This window comes from Buceros rhinoceros, unplaced genomic scaffold (genome assembly GCF_000710305.1).
Source record: "Buceros rhinoceros silvestris isolate BGI_N320 unplaced genomic scaffold, ASM71030v1 scaffold17659, whole genome shotgun sequence".
Taxonomy (NCBI): Eukaryota; Metazoa; Chordata; class Aves; order Bucerotiformes; family Bucerotidae; genus Buceros; species Buceros rhinoceros.
Window position 1 is genome coordinate 27,917 of NW_010433478.1, and position 20,709 is coordinate 48,625.

General features: G+C 36.7%; 1 protein-coding gene across 2 annotated transcripts; it reads right to left on the bottom strand.

The window, feature by feature from the left end:
• Positions 1 to 1,877: 1,877 nt before the first annotated feature.
• Positions 1,878 to 19,004, bottom strand: RNF170 (ring finger protein 170). 2 transcript variants are annotated; one of them, XM_010144125.1, is made up of 7 exons: positions 18,945 to 18,998; positions 14,649 to 14,792; positions 9,011 to 9,086; positions 7,549 to 7,657; positions 6,487 to 6,560; positions 4,391 to 4,495; positions 1,878 to 2,585 (listed from the first exon to the last, which is right to left on the bottom strand). In XM_010144125.1, exons 2-7 carry the CDS (start codon positions 14,783 to 14,785, stop codon positions 2,316 to 2,318), a joined length of 771 nt encoding a protein of 256 aa, XP_010142427.1. In that variant the 5' UTR covers positions 14,786 to 14,792; positions 18,945 to 18,998; the 3' UTR covers positions 1,878 to 2,315. The 2 variants fall into 2 exon arrangements, with proteins under 2 accessions (XP_010142427.1, XP_010142428.1); XM_010144126.1 differs by having other exon boundaries at positions 2,115 to 2,585; positions 14,711 to 14,792; positions 18,945 to 19,004.
• Positions 19,005 to 20,709: the final 1,705 nt, after the last annotated feature.

Below are 20,709 nucleotides of genomic sequence, written 5' to 3' on the forward strand. Positions count from 1 at the left end.
AAAGGCTTTCATCAGGATCAGACCCCTTAGATGGTTAATTCTGCATGAACTTCACAGTAGCACGTGGAATTGGGAGCTCAATGAAAAGAAATCAGTAAGCAGCTTCATGTACATCTACATCCACTACGGGTTTAGAGTCATAGGAAAAAGTGTTAACACCATGAAAGAAAAAACATATGGAGGAGCTACTAGATGAACAGATTTTATGAACAGACTCCAGTTGTTCTACAACAGCAGTTCATACTCTTCTCCAAGCAGACACACAAGTTAAACTTCAGGAGTAAAGAGGGTGTTAAATTTACCTAAGTAAAAAGACTTTTTTTGAGTTTGCTCTCAGCTGGATCTCTTGGGAAAAAAAAAAACAAAACAAAAAAACACAAGGCTTACAGCAAAACTGCAAAATCCCTTCTTACCTAGCATCCTAAACTATTATTTTGCTTTGTAAAAGCACCTAACAGTTTCTGAATATACCACACTTACTCAATAATATCTTAAGGACATTTAACTGAGGTAGGCATTACACCGTACTTCAGCGATGCCAACATGAAGGGAAGAGCTCAACTAAGTTGTTCAAGAACAATTAGTTTGCCAAACCCAATAACATTTGCTTCCAAAAATGTAATTTTCTGTCTCGTTCTCTTCTTCTCACCCTTGTTTCACTTCCTGTTTCTCCTCTTGCCCATCTCTAACAAACAAGAACAATAAAAAATTCAGCTTTCCAGTTCATTTGCAAAATGTCTTTGGATTTTCAAAAGCAAATTTTCAAATGAAGAATCAGTACATTTACTTTTAAGTGCATGTCATTTAAAACACTGACACTGAAGGACAATCTCAAATCCCAACCACTGACACGTCAGGTGCCAGCTCTGTCATCTTCCTGTACCTGCCTAGGTGCTAGAAGCTGTGGAAAGACACCTGCATGGGCAAAACACAGAAGCTGTGAAAAGGTCCCTTTCATTGTAAGTCTCATCTCATTCTCATGTAAACATGCAAAGAATCACCTGTCTAACCACTGTCTTTCAAGTACTCAGGAAGTTAAAATAAAATGGCAGTTATCATTCCTCTAGCTAAAAGTACGTAGATCTATTATAGCCTTGATCTACCTAGTGGCATTCATTTCTTAAAATGAAAATAGTTTCAAATCATTTCTGTAGCTATGATAGCCCCTATCCAAATTCAATATATATTAAAAAAAAAATCAACTATAAGGATAATTAATATCCCGGTATTTTAAAAAACATTTCCAGGATTTTTTTGTGGTCCCTTATCACACATCTTATTGAGGGTAATTCAGAATCCCCTCTATTCACATCCAAATCCACCAACAAATCAAACAAAAAAACCTCAAACACCCTAATATCTAAGTTGTTTAATACTTGCATTGCAGAATGTGCATTCAGGTGAAGTTCTGCAGTGTAAACAACCAGTTCTGACTTTTTATTCAACCACTATCTAAAATTTGAGGGTTCTTTCCATTGGCTAAATGCTTTAATGCAACTAAAGAAATGCAAACTCTCACTTCAGATACATTGTATAGACCCAAAGCAGCATAAAATCCCCCCTTCACATAATAAAATAAACAAGCCTGAAGAGAAAAACCATGCTGCCATTTAAAAATAGAGCACTAACCAGTCTGGAGTGGATAATACTGGTTTGTTTATCTAGATCAGATACTGTGTGTATAGTCTCAAATATAAAAATAAAACTGTATGGATTGCATGCAACTGTACACGTTGCAGTTCTAGCAATACTGAGGTGTTCTTGTTTTTGTGAAGCACATGGACAACAGCAAACTGCAGGGTGATAGTTGTAATACATTCCTTAGGTTTCTTCTTCCATAGAGACACACAAAGCTTCTTTTATTTCAAAAAAACTCTAGCCTGCAACAGGGAGGCTTTAAACAGCTTAGCCGTGATTGGGAAGAAACTCCTAATTTTCTTATACATGTCTAGATTACCCAAGCAGATTTTTTGTTTGGAGTCCTTTACAAGAACTCCTTTTTCACAAAACACACACTAAAAGAGGTGTTCTCTGCTTTGATCACATACAGTTATTTATAAAGTGGAAGTAGGTGAAGGTAGTTTATTGTATGATAAAACTAACCTCATCCTTATGACGTGTATGTAATATACAAATGAGAGATTCCAGTTAAGGATCACCAGATGCTAACCCTTCATATTTGTCTAAGATGGACAGCTATGAACTTGTAACTACTAAAACTGTAGACAGGCACCTTGCTATGTCATACTTATGTTATAGTTCTCTATTTAAAACATTCCACAGCTGCCTATGCCTTTGGATCATCTTTGTCCATTTCATCTATTCAGCCGCTGCGTTACCACTTCTCGGTACATGATAGAGATATATATCAGCAGAAGAAAAATTACAAAGAAATCATCCAAGAACCCCAGAATTCCAAAGAGGGCTTCAGGAAGAAAATCCAGAGGTGAAGCCAGGTAGAGCAAGGCTCCAAGCAAGCAGAGGAATATTCTGATGCGAAACATCCAGAAGAGTCCCCCAACAGAAAACATCTCCCTGAAAGCATGCCGCAATAAAGTGGGCAGATCCATAATTCTTTCCATAATCTATGAAGAAAGAAACCAAAAGTTAGTATTTTGCTTTAGCAACAGACCTGTGCTAAATGGGTCTTATTTTAAAGTCTGAAGTTTCTATTACTACATTACAGCTTTGGAATTTGCTAGGTTATAAGAACTAAAACAAAAAAGAGTAAGACGAGACTTCTGGATATAGTTTTGCTGGGTAAAAAGTCATATATCTTCAAGAAAGAGTCAAACTGTGTTATTCTATACTGTAAAACATATTTATCTCACTACAAAATACATTGGCATTTATTAAGAAAAGCAGTGACTACTTAAAAGTCACTGCTTAAAAGTCTTTACTTAAAAGTAAAAGAAATGACTGAGAAAGTGAGAAGCAGCAAATGAGTTAACTGGTGTTAAATATTGATCAGAATCGAAGACAACTAGGGATTGCAAGAAAAAAATCCCAATAGGTAAAGCAAGAATAGGTTGCATTTCTTCCAAGCTGCAACACCCTGTTCCCTGGCATACAATCAGTGATTTACATAAGTTTCCAAAGGATGGATCAAGTGTCAAAGTAACTTAAAGGACCTTTAAATGAATGCATCCCTGGCTCCTTTCCCTTATTCTACTGTGATTCTGTCATCTTAGTGAGCTCAGTAGCTCTTAGTGAGCTTAGTGACTGCTCAGTAGAAGATAGTCAGGTTTTTGTTGTGAGGTGTAGGGAGGGAGAAACTTTAACATTTTTTTTATATTGGTTCCTTTTCTACTGTACACACTTTCTACACAGCGCCATAACATTAAAATGAGTTAATGCCAAGGCTGAAAAAGTTCTCTAGAAAGGAATTTTGTATGTGGTTACAATACACTGTGTATAAATCAAAGACAATTTATCTAGTCCCATTAGAGCTTTAATGCAGACTTCTGGCATAACCTCAGACAGGTTATTGGGAACTATACACAGAGCCCACAGGCAGGTCTAATAGAGCCTGAAAGGCAGTCTCAGTCTATTCTGGCTTTGTGTTGTGGTTTAGACCATGAAAAAAAAAATGCCACTTCACACCTCTTTTTTCTCTTTGGAATGTAAATTTTTCTGGCTAATGTTTTGTTACTATATCTAAATCCAATGAACAGATGAAGACAAGCAGGGAAGTTACTAGTATGCATGTGTGTGCATTTCACCTTGCGAGTCAAAACACGCACATGGAAAACAGGCTCACAAGGCTGTCGTTCTGAAGTTCATAAAACTTCTACTATCTTTCTCAACCATTTATCAAAAAAGTCCAGTTTTCTTCACTCAGAGACCAGAACAGACTGTAAATATGATCTAGGAGGAAAATTGAAACATCAGAACAGCATATAGCTTGAAATCTGAAGAAGAAAGGCAAGGAGTAGAACCTCAGATTCTTCTAATCGGTGTAAAGAGATCAATCAAGTGAATATTATTCCTTGCAAGTTATGTATTTCATTAAGTGTTTTTACTCATGATTAATCCTTTCAAATTAATGAGTCGTAATTAAAAAAGAGCTTAACATATGAATAGGGAACTCAAGGCTAATTAGCAGTCCTCACTCAAAAAAAATGCAAGTTTCCATATATCTCCTCACTTAGAAATAAATGTTTCTAAGATCATGGGTTTGCCCTAACTACATAAACAAGAATTTCCTAAGGAAAACTTGCATAGACCCTAAGCCTCACAAAAATTCATATCCCAGGGGAAAAAAAACCAAAACAACTGGAAAAAAAAAAAAAGGGGGGCGGCAGGGCAGGGGACGGGGGGAAAATCATGAAATATGCTGTTAATCTCCCCTAAAATAATTTACTTCCACCCAAATGCACCCAAAACTTACAGATCTGGGCTGTCCTGAGAATCTCCGATTGTAATCATTAACATCTTGAAGTACTTGGGTTGCATCCTGCTGATCTTCACCGAACAGTGGCAAAAACAATGTTACCTAGGCACAGCAGGGAGATTTTGTTACACCTGCAACTGTGCAGGCAGTGTGAACTATGAACGAGAACAGTAAACTTAGTCAGGCAACTACACGGAACAAACTTTGTTTTAGTTGAATATTTAGTGCCAAAAATAAAAGCTCTTAACATGGATAGTCCTGCCAGGTTTTAACAAATTCATTGCTTACAACCCTTTACAGAATGTTACTTTTTAAAAATTAATGAAAATTAAGCATAAGAACCCTCCATCTAAGAGAGGCTTACAGGACATTTTTCTGAACGCCTAAATGGTTTGTTTCAGAAGTGGGACAGATCATTTGGAGAATAAAGTTAATTTATCAAATTAATCTAGTTTAGGTTCTTAAACTGAAAATCAAATAAAGCAACCAACAAGGCCATTCTGCTTACATCTTTAGAAAGGCCTTGCATTTCAGTAAACAACCAGCAAAACCTCGTACTTTTCCATATGTACATTCATACCAAGACAAATGAGAATAATACAGAACAATAAATTAACAGTAAAAGATATTAACCTTCAGGTCTTTCCTTAAGCACAGAGAATTCTGCTATGTTATTGGGTTAACTTCCATGCAGGTACAGAAAAATATGTAAGGTCATATTCGCATATATTTTATGTTATCTTTCCGTATAGGAGTTTCTAAAAACTTGAGACTGATATTTGGAAGTGATGTTCAGGTATAAAATGCCGATTGTCACAGGAAACAGAAAATGCATAGCACTTTAAATTATGACATTCTTCAAAAGTTCCCTCTATACCTGGCCATTAAATATCTTTCTTATGTATCTGCAGTAGTCACATTTAACAACTGACAGCATGAGCAGATTGAAATTCAATGCTCAGCTCTGCCACAAACCTTCTGTGTGACTCATGCTGTTCATGTGTACATATTTTATCCCCCATTTATAAATCAGACTTTATCTTACTTCACAAGGTGACAATGAATGCATAACCATGCATTCCATGCATAACCATGCAAGCAGAACCACCCAGTCTACCTGTTACTTAGAGGAAGGTAGAATACCTATGTAAGGAGAGACACTAAAAAAAAAAAATAAAAAAAATCACACTTTCGCCTTTTCCATCTTCCTCACCTTTATTTTTTGTGTCTCTCCTCACACTCTAAACCTACTTAGACTACATTCTAAATCTACTCATTCTTCCTCTATTCATACATATTTTTCTTCCCTTCCTCTGTGTTCTTACAGTCATTTGTCCTGCTGATGCCCACAATCAAAGCATATTTAATGTATGAGCAAGGGAATGAAGCATGTTATGTAACTCCTTAGAAGTTACTAGCTCTGTAGTTTGTGCACTGTTGAGGACGTACTTGTGTTAAAATGTAAACTGTAAGACTGAGAGCTCCAAAGTGTTAAAAGTGTTGCAGGGACATATTTCAAACTGACAATATAATTAAGCTGCGTAGGAAGTAAGTTAACGCTTGCTCTACAAAGCTCAAATTAATAATACATACAAACTAAAAATAGGGACAAAATAAGAAATTGACATGGGTAGGTTTTTTTGGCAGGACGAGAAGGAAGGGAGAGGGTACTTCTCAGAAACCAGTAGTCTGGTAGTAGAAACTGTCAGTCTTCCACAACAGCCAGGTCTTTCATATGCAAGTACTGGTAAAAAAGTTATATAACATCCCAAACACGGAAGCATGGAAGAATCATAGCTATGATCTTACAATCTTCCATTTTGAAACATCCCATTAGAGAAAAATGACTACGTTATCAGTGCCGTTCACTTAAATTTGAGTTGCAGGAACAAGCTGTAATTTTTTAGCTTTTTGGCAAAGGAGAAAGTTAAAAAAAAGCCTTGATACCCACCATCTATGCCACACATATCCATATTCTTTCAGCTTGTCAGACTACTTCTCAATCTTACTATTGCAGTTCACACGTAAACGCTTTCTTGATAAGCTATATTAGATAGCCAAACTATCAGGTCCACGATTACTTAAAATATTACCGTTTGTCTGCAGATTGGGCAACGGATGGCACCAAGCCATGAGCCATACCTCCAGTAGGCAATAATGCAGGAACCTGAAGAACGTAAGTTACAGACAGTTAAACTTCTGAGCTGAAATGCCCATTGCAAGAAATAGTATGTTACACAGCAAGGGAAACAACAGAATTGTATCAGCAGTTAGGTTAAATCTATCTTTTTTGGTGTAACTTTGTATACAGGATTCACTGAAGATACCAAGAACCAATGTGTTCAAATTCAATGCTATTAATGAGAAATATCCTGAATACGTTCAACAGTATCATTAATTTTAAGGTATAATTTCCTGAAAAGACAGAAAATTGCTTAATCACTAAGAAGCAAATAATAAAAAAGTTTATGAGTTTAAAATTTAGAAGTCATGAAGACAAAAATGTCATGAGATGTAAAGTTTATCCTAAAAATCTGGTTTCATCATCAGTTCCAACAGATGAAAAAATATAGAAATCTGAGTGATTTAACTGTTTTCAAAACTTGTAAATTTTTTAATTTAAATAACTAGGCATGGAATGCACTATACACTCCATAAAACCAGATGAATGCAGTAAATACACTGAACCTGAGGAAAAGGAAACAAAATGTTACATAGAGCATTTATATATATATATATATTTTTGAATAACTCTTCCTCAAAAGAAAAAAGGCAAATGCTTTAAGCATTTTGAATTTAGTCTTAATTCTTTAGGACTTCCCTGAAAAAAAAATCCCACTCTGAGATAACAATAATACCAAGCAGAATATTTTACTCTTTCTAAATCAGTTTTTTTAAATAGCACATTTCCAAGTGTTTTTCAACCTCATTAGTTTTTTTACTAACTGGAAACAAATTACACTCTCTGTCCTTGACATTTTTAAATAATCTGCAGCTTCAATTCTGATATCCTAGCAAAAAAATGCAGCAGACTCTCAAAGTGACTGTTTATTCACATATTTTCTCAACAACTTATATAAAAATTATTTCTAATGCAGACTAGAAGATAAGCAGGTAAAATTTTATTTTTGCTGCTTGAAGTTTTTCTTGCTCACCACAGAAGAGATGTCCACAGTTTGTTTCTATGGGAAATGTAGCCTGTTGCAAACAGACTGGACAGGACATGTCTGTATAGAAGCGATGTCTATCACCAGCAGAAGCATCCTACAGGAACAGAGGAAAAATGAAAAGTGCTAGGGATACTATTTTTATATAAATCTACTGAATTTGGAAAAAAAAAATCCAGTGTTCATTCACTAGAAGTCAAAGTCAAATGCAAAACTGTGTGAAAGAGAAAAACATTTAAATTAAAAAAAAAAACTTCAATGCAAAACCTGATTCACTAAGCAAGTTATTCTCACGACAAGCTCATTATTTTTCCTTCATCTGTTATATAACCATGTGCTTCAATCCAGCTACAGACCGCAAAGAAACAACCTCCTTGGTCCTTCACATTAAGTTAGGTTAGACGTGCTGAAGCATGAATAACAACTCAGATCTGCTGTTACTCAGACTGTTACTTCATTATCCTAAGTAATTCTGTCAAGAGCCAGATAACTGAACTGCATTGTTTACCAGTTACAGTATTTAGCGTTCCCAAGCCCAAGTACAGACATCAGTGTGTGTATGTCACTGCCATGAAATGCTTTTTTCTCCCCATTTTGCCATATTAATCTTCCACATAAATATGCACTGTAGTTAAAGTATTATGATGAAAGACGCTCCTCAGTACTCTCCAAAAGCATGGCTTTTCACTCCAGGGAAATCGCTAGGACTCAGTAACCTCCAAGTAACCTGGCTTAGACTCTCCCATCCTCTCCTCTCCATGTTAGAACTGGATGCAATCATAGAACCATAGAATGGTTTGGGTTGGAAATAACTTTAAAAATCATGTTGTCCAACAGCCCTTCCATAGGTAGAGCCATCTGTCACTAAATCAGGTTGTTCAAAGCCCCCTCCAACCTGACCTTGAACACTTCCAAGGGCGGGGCATCCACAACTTCTCTGGGCAACCTATTCCAGTGCTCACCACCTTCCTGGTAAAAAATATTTTTCTTGTGTCTCATCTAAACCTAACCTCTGTCAGTTTAAAACCATTGCCCCTTGCCCTGTCACTAAAGACTTTGGTAAAAAGTTTTTCTCTGTCAGTCTTAGTTCCCTGGCTCTTGTTGCTGTGCCATTGTTCTGCTACATGCAGTTTATCAGTCTAAACATCTAACCCTTGTCCTGTGGCTGCAAGCCAGATTTCCTTTCCTTCAGGAAGAACGCAGCATAATATAACATACTCCACCTTGTGGCAAAAACTTGTTTGAAAAAAAGAACCAGTCAAATGTTTAATTTGAATTACTTATCCATAAAAAAAGCCTACGTTATGTCATTACTTGAGAAATTTCAAGGATGCCTCTGTACAGTAAGTAAGCTTCCGTAACTTTCAAGACCAGCTTCTTCCAGATCCTCAGAGAAGTCAACACTATCCCAAACCAGACAGCTGAATGAGGACAACACTTAGCACAGCACCTGCTCAGTTTGAAGCTGCTGACGAAGAGCTCGCACTAGCTCTTGATTTTCTGGATGTATGTTCTGATGTTCATTCCTGTGAAAGGAAATATAAGCAAGAAGAAAAACTGAACACTGTGACCCAACACTGAAAAATAACTGGAAAAAAAAACTTAAACAAAGGGCAAAATAATTCTTTCCTGCCATAAAGGATTTAAGGAAGTACACAAATAATTAAGGAAACAGGACATTTACTGTAGATCCTAAAGTTATCTGGACTTTTAAAGCTGTACGGCAGTAAGATTTTTCAGAGAGACTCAAAAACTGATCATTACACCATGTTAAAACCAGATTTTAATCTGAAACAAAATGAAGCCATTAACCTGAAAAAAAAAAAAGAAAAAAGGCTGGAAAGCTTTTATGTTCATCATGCAAAAACATTTTTAATTTTTGTCTCCACTGCTAGTTTTTGTATTGTTGGTCTACTCATAATTTTTTTTTTCACTCACTGCCTAAGTTACAGCATTAAAAAATCCATGGTTTCAATTTTATCTGCAACATGAAAAACTAAGATGCAATATTTGCGTAAGAAGGGATAGGCAAGCTATTAGGTTTAGAATGCTGAATTCACGCAACTAACTGCAGACTGGATATGAAAAGAAATCACTCTTCTGAAATCACTCTATGATAAGGAAGACTCTATGGGCAAGAAAACTACAGGTTAGAGACTCCAAAAGGGGAATCACAGGGAAGGGACTCACTGAAGAAAGGAGGCTGGATATATAACAAGTTTTAAATTCAAAAGCACAATGGGAACAGAATTTTGAATTAAAAGGATGCTGATGCTGACAACATTAAGATGTTGAGTTACAACAAATGAGTCAACAGGATCATATTCAAAACTGTGAATTCTTAAGCTTTATTTACTCATATTGATTTCATTGGTGATACGTTCTGCTCAGCACAGTTGAGGTCTCAGCTGGATTTTGATTTCCGTTTTGGACTAAATGCATAAAAACACATGGCGAAGTTGGAGGAAGTTGGTTCTCATTCTCTTTTGAATGAGAACCACTGCCCACATTTTTTAAGCATTATAGAAAGAGTTAAGGAACATCAGTTTATATAGAAGACTGCTCATGGACAGAAAAGGGGACAGCATAAGTCTTTCTTTCTATAAATACTCACCATCATTTCTAACAGTTATCTAAGGTTGGTGGAAAAACATTTCGGATTTTGTACACTTAGTGGTTAGAAAAGGTTACGTCAGGTTATTGCGATCTATTTTTGACCAAAAGCAAAGAACAGGTTGCACTGCTTCCAGAGATGATCTAGACAAGCTGATCCTCTGTCAGAGCTGAGGGCTGAACTGGCTGAATTTTTAGGACATTTTCTGGTTGCAGATCTATTTACATAATTTTCTCAGTGGCTCTATGAGATTCTGCAATGTGTTCTGTTTTCCTTAATTTGATGTGGGCAATCGTACTACTGCTATTGTTAACATTTTGTCTCCTTCACTCTTTCTTCAAAGAGGAACAATAAACCCTTGCATGTTTTGAAATTACATGGCTATCTATAAAAAGTAAAGTTATTTACCTCTAGTGTGGGTGACACGTATGAAAGTTATACGATGGGAAGGTTACCCTTCTTGCGTACTCTGGGTCTGCATCAGATTTTGTGGATCTTATCTGTCATATATGTTATACATATAAAAGTATTTTCCTGTTTAGCTGCTACAGATGAGCCTATTTTGCACCTTTGTCAGAACTTTGATATATACTGAAATTCTTTTCAAATTGCACACAAATGAAAGGTGTGGATTAAAAGCCAGTTTGTTCTGATTCCTTCATAAACAACTAATTGCAAACTTGCTGATAATGTGTTCATTTATATGACTTCACTCTGTTATCATATACTACACTGAATGTAGCATGACAGTATTTGTTGATCTGTAGAGGTACAGAACGTACAATGTCTGACACTTATGTGTAAGACACTGAGGTAGCAGGTAACCGCACAATGTCGAGGAGGGGACAGGCAAAGCTCAAGGCATATCCAATACATAACTTCTACCATGCAGCTATTGTGAGAAAATAAATGAAACACAGTATGGTGCTGTGTAATTAAAGGCAGTATCAAACACAAGCCAGAAAAAAATAAAGTTAGATGTGGAGTCTTTTAATTTCCCCATTTCTGAATGTTAGTACACCATAACTTGAGGAAAAAAAGTCCCGTGACATGAAAAGATTGTACTATGTATCATAAAGGGCCCCACCAAATTATCATTACCAGAAGGAGGAAGCCTACCTACTCATTCAGTGTGCAGTCTCACACAGGGAAAGTGAGGGACTGTACTTATGGAGACCGGTGCAATGACGACCATTGTTAATTGCCAAGAGTTAAGATCTCCCCTGCTGCTGAAAATACTGACTTGATCTCATAATCAAAAATGAAAATGAGAAAAATGGGAGAAAAAGATCTAAACCTGCAGATTCATTTACACAGGTTAGGTAAATCATCTGGGAGAAGTACGGAATCTCTTATACAAAACATCGGAGAGTCTGGCCCCCTTTAATTTGTTGGATAAATAAATTTTCAGTCTCATTTGTATCATGACGTTTTTTAAACCTGCACGTTTAAAAGAAAAAGTTTAAAAGATAATGGGAAAAATATTTCTGCACTTTATCCGAATTTACAACTTGAAGACATACAGACTATGCAAAATTATCTTACAGTGACTTAACCAAACATTTGCAACTTGGTATGTATGTTAATTACTGCTAATAATTTTCTCCACCAAAAGCACAGAGACCTTCAGCTCATGCCCTGATATGATGCTTCATTGAGTACTCCCTGCTGGGGCGGGGTGAGGAACCATATCCCTTAACAGTTCTTTCCATATTCCACTTCTGCCCCCTAAAATCTACTGCATTTTAGGCAGTCCCTTTTTATTCAGTTCCTATGACCTTATCCATTACCCTAAGATTTCTTTCACGTATGCTTACTGAGGACCTCTTCCTATCCAACCAGCTGGGTTAGAAAACACAGTTTGATTAGAAAAAAACTGGTTTGTTTTACAATGATAAATCATGATGTATTCCTCCCATTTATGTTCACACATCTCACTGGTTGTGAAAACTTTGGCGGGCTCTCTGTCCCTTTAAAAACCACACACAGGACCAGGATACTTCTGGGCTGGCTGGGGGGCTTTCTCTCGGCATGCCAACTCTGTCCATATTTGTCTCTGCCTTGCCACTTGCTGAATTGGCAAGTACAGACCTGCCTGCCTTCCTCTTCCAGCGGCATTAGATCTGCTCAGAACCTTGCTACTGTTCCCCCACCTCCGCCCTGTGCTGCAAAGGATGGCCCGCACCTCTGCTTCATCCCTGCCACTGCTGCCATTTCTGCCACCATCCTCTTAACACCCATGACCTAATAGCTTGGCTCCACACAGCTCCTGCTTACACGTGGCATCACTGTATTTGGTTCCAGCCACCACAGCTTTGCTCTGCTCTCACAAATCCACTAACCACATGGCCACTGACATTTTGAAATTGCTCGGTACTTTTTTTTTTCCTTTCATTTTTGCTCCTCTAACCACAGTTTAACCTTCACTATACCAGCTTTCCAATCCCATATAAAGCTGTTAATATCTCAGTTGTTTTCTGTATATATTATTTTTCTAGTTCTATTAAACTTGTTTTAGTTTCCCAAACTTATGAGGTCTCACAAATTTTTCTTTCTTCTTATCGCTGCTTTTAACCCTTTCTCTCCCAGAATGGTAGGGAGGTTAATTAGAGAGAGGAAAGAACACATCCCCTTGCTTGGCGTACCTTGGCCAACCAGTGACACCAACTTAAGTATTTCAGATGTTGCATACAGAAGTATGAGTGGCAATGGCATGGGGTAACAGACACAGTACAAGGAACACACAGATCACTGTATTGCCTAAGACAGCTAGAGAAGATAAAGGAAATATTCCTTTCCTCCCCCACTCCCCCTTCAGTGCCAAATAATTAAAAATTAGTATGCTTTTTTACTGTACAGATTTTCTACCATACTGTGCGGATTTTGATGGAGGCAATACAAAGGAGATAGAGGAAAAATGCTGATGAATACAGACAATGGTACCAGACAAGATACCAGAAGTCATTGCAGACAGCTAAGAGGATGCTGACAGGCCTTTTGGTAGTCAGTCATACAATGCAGAAGTAAATAAACTTTGAGACTTCCGAAGTATGGGAGCTTTGTGTCCAAGTTTGTTTGCGCCTCCAGAAAATAAATCGTCAGAGCATGTAAGAGAATCCACAAACTTTCTACTCAGCTCATTACACTGCAGAGGTAGTTAGTAGCTAGCCCTTTTCTCCCTCGTCACATAACCAACCCTTCATCCCCAATGTACCATGTCCCTGAACTCCAAACCTTAGTGAACTTCTGCTATTCTTGCCCACCACTGACTCTTGTTCCATTCACTTTTTTTCATGTTCCTAACTTACCTTCCTTTATAAAGTTAAAAAATTTAAATGTTTACTTTTAAACTAAACACTCACAATTCAAGTCACAAATGCTAAAAATGTCCATATAAAGGGTAGAGAAAGCATAAGAGAGGAGAGGAAAAAGAGACACTCTTGAAGGCATCTGAGTAACTGAAACAGCCTTGGAAAGAAAAGCAAGGTGAAGTATATAATTTTCTCTTGGATTACTTTGCTGTCTCCTGGTCTTGAACAGCAGCATTGCATTGCAGTCCAGCCAAGCTTTCCCACTTCTGGTTTCTTTGCTCTCTTCTTTGCTAGCTCTCAAATACCTCCTACCTCACTAATACTTCTCATAGGGACAGATCCTCCTCAGTAAATTCCATAACGCCAACACATCACTAAAAACGAGTTCTCTAGTTGTTAAAACTCTTCTGTGTTCAGCAGCATAAAGATATCAATTAAAAGGAAAAAAAAAAAAGTGCCAATCTGAAACTCAGACTTAGATAAGAAACTAAGATATTTGTTAGGTTGCAAGGAAAACCCCTGAAATGAAAAATAAGCTTTGATTACTTGACCATTAAAGTCATTCGATTCTGAATTTTATATTTTGATTTGTGGAAAGCATATTAAATTCCATTGTTTTCCAGCATATTAATTTATAAATCAATCAATCAATCAATTTATTCAGGTTTGGGGGTTTTTTTTCTTTTCTTTTTTTTTTTTTTTTTTTTTTTTTTTTTTTTTTTTTTTTTTTTTTTTTTTTTTTTTCTTTTTTTGAAAGGAGACTGTAACTAGAAGATACATTGGAGGATTATATCCACTCTTAATTGTGGAGTCATTGTTGACAAATCTGTACTTAGTAAGCAAGTATAACACACCAGCCATTCAGACTGTGAATTCAGCCATTCTCAGTCTTAAGGAACGATGAACATTATGCAGTTCGATCATCTGAAGATAAGGAAAAGTTAAACTTCACTTTTGAGACATGCATCATTTCATTGTAACTAGGAATTAAACTATGACACTCTGCCAAGCAGTTGGTTGAACAGAGTAAGCAATCAAATAATCATTTCCTTAATGTCACAAAATCACAGTTGTTTTAAATACCAATGCAAAAATTTGTTGAGAAAGTTTATGGATTTTACAAATGCAGATATGTTGAATAATTTCTGACAACATAGTCTCACCTTAAAAGTGTATATACCAGAGCAGCAATGAAAGTGAAACTGAGCACAACTGCCACCAGTACCTGGTCACTTATGCCTTCTATAACTGAATCATTATCTAGCTTCAAACTCTGAACTTCTGATTGGTGACTGGCCATCACAGCTCTAAAATGTAAAAAGAAATATACACATATGTATACATTAAAACATATTCACATATATGTTTTAAACATAGATACAAATATATACTCATATATATATATTCATATATACAACAAATTCCTGAAGCAACAGATTAGTCACTGCTGATGGAAAAACGGTGAAGAAGAGGGAACAGTTGCATCTTTACCAAACAGCAAGCTTGCTGCAGAGGACTGAAAAACATTTGTCTTGTGCAGGAGCAAACAACTCTTACATGACCGTTGTGATCTAAAGATTTTGGTTTTTTAAAACATCAGTCAGATACTTTACCTGGGAATCTTCACCATATAACTTGCCTAGGACTAGGTCATTGCTGAATTAGACATATTCAAGGGACAGTTCCTTTTAAAAAAGTATGACTCTCTATTAAGAATTTTAGCTGTTACACAACGTACCATTGCTGCCTAAGGCTAAGAAAACGTAATTTTTTGGAAACCTAATTTTAACCACTTATGTGTAGAAAGAAACAAGTACATTTGGAGTTTAGCTGTTTATAGAGTGTTAAATGCCCATTTGGATAAAGAGGAACCACCCAATGCACTTTATATTTTACCTGTCTTTTCTATGCATTTCCTTCAGCTGGGAACATGGGAAAAACTTGAAAGAGAGAATTATCAGGCCTCCTTAGTTAGACTTGTTTGGTTTATACTTATTTCACATATGCAACCATTAGAATGACTTGCCGGTGCTAACATTTATTAGCCTACAGCATTAACCTACGGCTGGAGACAAGCAAAATAAAAGTTTCCAACACACTGCTAGATCACTCCTGTTGCAATCAGGAAGTGAAATGAACCTCAGCTGTGAATATTATGAAACCAGAAGAGTGAAGTTAACTCTGACAAATTACCAAAAAAAGTCATATTGAAGCTGAATCCATACAGGATTAAAAGTATTTTTCATACAGAGCTGACATAAAATCTGAGAATCAGTTTATGACGTTTGGGAAGACTGGTGTCATTTACTTTACTTCCTAGTCCAATGTGTGTGCCTTAAGCTTGCAAGCTTTCATCAGTGTTTTTCTTTAAAAAAATGACACGAGCTGTGAAGTACTTTGAACCTTGGTGTCTGGCAAACATCAGCAGACACCACCTGGCCCTGAATTAACTGCAAAGATGAAATGGAATACAGCTTACTGGAATTTTAGTGGATACCCATAATGACTGCCCTGGCAAGATTTCAACATACCAGTCTACAACTGAAGAGTCATATTTTCCACAAGATAGCTACTCTCACCCTCCAGATCTTTTCCTGTACAAGTTCTGGAGCTTTTTCCAAGCTTCCTTACATCTGTAGGAGACGCCCTCCGTAGCATTAATGCAGGAGAAGCTGGCATATTCTAACATTATTGTGAAAAAGGGTAAGTGGTATAATTAAGGACCATAAGAGCACAGAAAACTCCTGGGAGGATGAAGGGTAGATTCCTTCATTTGTTGTATTTTTTGCCTTCCACTGTGAAATAATGAAGCATATATAAAATGAAACAATTAACTAAGTTATCCTAAATATCCCAATCATAGCTAAGACTATTATTTCTGTAACTAAAGTAATAACTTTTGCCAATTACAGCTTTTCACAAGCAACTGTGCCATAGTCTAACTACTGAAATGTTGATTAATATTTGGAAAGAGTACCTTTTCCCATGACTGCCCAGTGAAGGAAAAAAAGAAAAGGAGTTACTCCTCTGTTCCACTTGGGCTAGGTAAGTTACAGCTGGACTTTGCAGAACAGTACTTAGACTGGATCAGGTTTATCTGCATTAGGATTCTTGATAGCCACAGAATGTAAACAACCTCAGACTGAACTGTCCACAAAATGTTTGGAAATAGAAAGGAATGGATTTTATCTTTTGTAAAATCATGCAGTTTAGTTAATAAAAAACATCACAGGTTAACTGTCTGAACACAATCACTGTTTATTATCAGTTTTTATGCGAGTGATCACTGACAGAAAGCAACACTAGTCTACTTACATTTCAAATAAGAATCTGCAGGCCTTAAAAGGTATGTTTTTCCCTCTGTGGTTAAGTATGAACAATGCATGCAGGTTTATGTAAAAGAACCATAATGAGCATACTGCAATTACAATGTCTTTTATTCTCAGAAATCGTACAGATCACATTGAAATGTAAGGGCATAAGGACACACACTAGTGTGGGTGTATTAATTCTTCATTTTTCAGATTTGGAAAGTATTATGAAGACTTTCAATGTTCAACAAATAGCACAGCTAGAAAAACACCCCATGCCACGTCACAAAGAAACAAAAAACAATCCACTGTTTGACATGAAATATTAAACATATGTAATACTCCTATAATTTTCTGAAGGATTTGTACTTTTCAAGTTCATCAGGAAAGTACCACAGGCTAATATAATCTCAAAACTGCAGAGATTTTAGGACTCGCTACTACATGGATACACAGGCATAGCAAAGAAGTAAGAGGTTCTCTTCACATCTGAGAAGGAATCAAGGGGATAACATCCATGCAATACTGCTGTGAGATACATATGAGTAACCAAGAGCAACATTTTTTTGCTTTGAGAGCATGGTACAATTTGCTTAAATGAAAGATACATTTGCTTATATGAAAGATACATTGGATAACAACATTTCCTTTCAGGGATGAGCTGAGAGTGAACTGGATGAGAACAGTAGGGTTTGGGGAAAATTTTTTGTTTTGTTTGTGTACTTCTTCTTGATGCACTATTGGCAACCACCTTTGGTTCTTGAAAAAATTATAAAATTAAGACAGTGGGGACGGGACAGGGTGCAAGTCAGAACCTGTAATAAATTTTGCCTGTTGTCTTTTACTAGCAGTCTTTTACTCCCTAAAAAGGCTACAGGATTTGAAAAGATCAAGTGTTTTCTGGGAGAAGTTAATTCCTCTCAAACTAACAAAATATTACCAGTAATTTTTAAGACGAAGAAGTCTTTAAATCTCAAAATCTTCTTCCATTGTAAAAGGAACAACAACAAATTGGCTTAATTTGTATCACAGGTCTCTCCTCTTTTACATAACAGAAATCAACCTGTAAGAATTTAAGCATATTAAAATGATGCATATTTATTCTGTAACCCACCCCTTGCATACATATTAATTTATATTGAAATATCCAAGGCATAAATTCAAGAGAAAAATAGACATAAATTTTCAAAATAAAGACAAATTCTTAAGTGTGGGGCAAAACCTTTCTCATCAAAAGTTATCCAAGTCCTTTCTACTTCAGGGTAGAAGCTGGTTGTGGCCACTGTCTGTGGTTGTGAACAGGACTTTGGATCCTACAATTATTTTTATTCTTCTTCATGAAGAGCTCACAGGTATGCCTAGACTGCATTCAGAAAGTATTAGCAACAGCCAGCACTAAGCATGCATGATGAACAGTAAAAGTATGAACAGTATTGAAGATTCTCGCATGAGTTTATTAGCCTAAATTCTAAGTCAGCTAAATCCTGAGATGATAAATTTTAACCAGGTACTTCAGCGTACTAAAGTTGGACTTGGAAATAGTAGTGTAGACATATATAATATTATAAAACAGAAATAAGGGAAATGATGGATGGTGTGCTCAGAAAAAGTGGTTTTGAGGAAACAGGCTTTATTAGCTTTTCAATTTCATGAGCTTAGTCTTACTCGAAAAAAGCACACACATACTAGTCTCCAGTACTAAGTACCTCCACAGGTTTTAAAAGGCAGGAGAAGACCATCCAAAGGGCCTGTTTGGCAGGGAAGCCAAAAAAGTACGCCAATATACGAATTAAGAAGATAGATGAGAAGGTTGTAAAAACTGACTTGAGAGTATCTTACTAGGATTTCATGAGGTCTGTGAATACAGCATTAGTATGAGTTAGCAGCAACTACAGAGTCACAAATCATCTCAACTGTTACAGCAAAATTATAGCCAAACTCAGCTGTATCATATTCAGTTATCTCTTCACATAAACCACCTTTGCTTTCAGGAATATGCTGATTACACTTACGTGCATACATGCTTTTTGCAAAAGAGAAAGGAAAAACCCTGAAGAGCCTTGACAAAATACAGGAGAGGGCAATTTCAGAAGGCATGTAATAATTCTATTCAATATACCTGAAGAGCTGACTGACCAAGGTACTTGCCTGGTAAAGTAAGTCTCTGGAAGGTCTGAGGTCAGCAGTCTATGAAGCACATTTTTTCCTAAACAGGAGGAAAAAAAAGAAAAAGTAGATATTCTACTTTTGCTCGTAGAATCACTTTTTGCAAGTTAAAAATACTACAAATGCAAATTGCAAGATGCAATTCTGTAACAGAAGATAATCCAAGGAAAAGAAAAAGTCTCCAATTATTTTCCTCACGAGCTTGAAACCATGTTGATGGCTTGAAGCAAAAAGACAAATTAACTGGCCTGTATAGCATTACTATTTGGAATACTTGTCTGAGTGATGCATGACCTTTGTAAAACAATCTCCATCAAAGTCTTCCACTGCTTTATAATGCTAAGGCATATTGAAAGATTCAGTGTTCTAAAGAAAAAAAAAAAACTAACAAAACAAACCCAGAGGGTGAAACTGAATTCATATGCAGAGAGGGTCATGACAAAGGACCTACCAATGCTTTCCGTCTGGAAACCTGACTTTTCTGATCGGACAGGAAGAGAAATGAAATGATGTCTCTTAATTATAATAATGTTTACTGAAATGTAGTAATATTTCAGGTAAGAACAAAAAGCCTTTAAACCTCTTAAGAAAAGTGCCCAAGAATCCTTTATTATAGAAGGCAATGCTTCCATACACAACCTCACATCTAAAATAGACAGCAAGACAAAAAGCATTACTGTATTTGTTCCTATCATCAAAATACAAAACATAAGCTACACATCATGACAATAGGCAACGCAGAGTGGGGGAACAGGCACATAAAAGAGTAAGTGGCAGAAAACCTTACACACTGCAATACTGCTGTTAAAGCATTGTTTGGTCAAAAGTACCAAGCATATAGCTTAAATTACAAATCAAAACAAGGAATGGTAAGTTATAGTTGTGCAGTTTACATAGCTTTCAAAGATCTTTAAACTCATTCCTGAAGGGGAAAGACACCTTTAAACGCTGAGAGATCAAACTCATAACTTAGAAATAACACCAGGTTACACAGTCAGATCAGTAAGAATGTACTTTACTGGGAGAACTTGAGTACTTTCACAGCATTTACAATACATTTTAATTCAAAACAGATTGACATAAAGTAACACTCAGATTTTGCCTATGTTACTAGTTTAATGGAAGAACTGTAAGAAAATGGGAAAAAAGTGACAGTTACTAGATCTGCAACTGTTCTCTTTCTTGATTGTTTACCCAACCCCCAGCTGTTATCAGTGCACTGTGCTTGCTAATGCATGTCAGGCCAGTTGCTAACTGACAGGGAACTGTACAGCTTATCATGATACCCGACATTCTCACTGCAAACTTTGGATGGGCCATAACGCAACCGACTACTGAGAAGGAGTTTCTTGAACTCTTCAAGCAATCCCTTTGCCACACAATGGATCTACTGTGGCTGGGGTAGCAAGGATGCAGGCTCTGGCCTGTGAAAATACTCGTCCTCGAGATTAAAAAATAACTGAATTGTCTGCAACTAAAGCTAAGTAATTTTTATTTTACATTAATTAATTTTTACCACAGCAGACTTTCGCTGAGAGGAAGTTAATGACATTTTTCTACTGTAAAAAGAGAAGAACACCTTGTAGAGCCAAGTCGTATTACTTACTAGCAAGTGAATGTCTGTGGGTGCAGCGTCCTCACAAGCCCCCGCTCCCGAAGCCAGGGACAACAAGGGCTCGGGCTGCTGCTGTAGGTCCCTCCAGGCCCTGGCAGAGATCCTTCCAAAAGCTCCTACCCGCCACCTGCG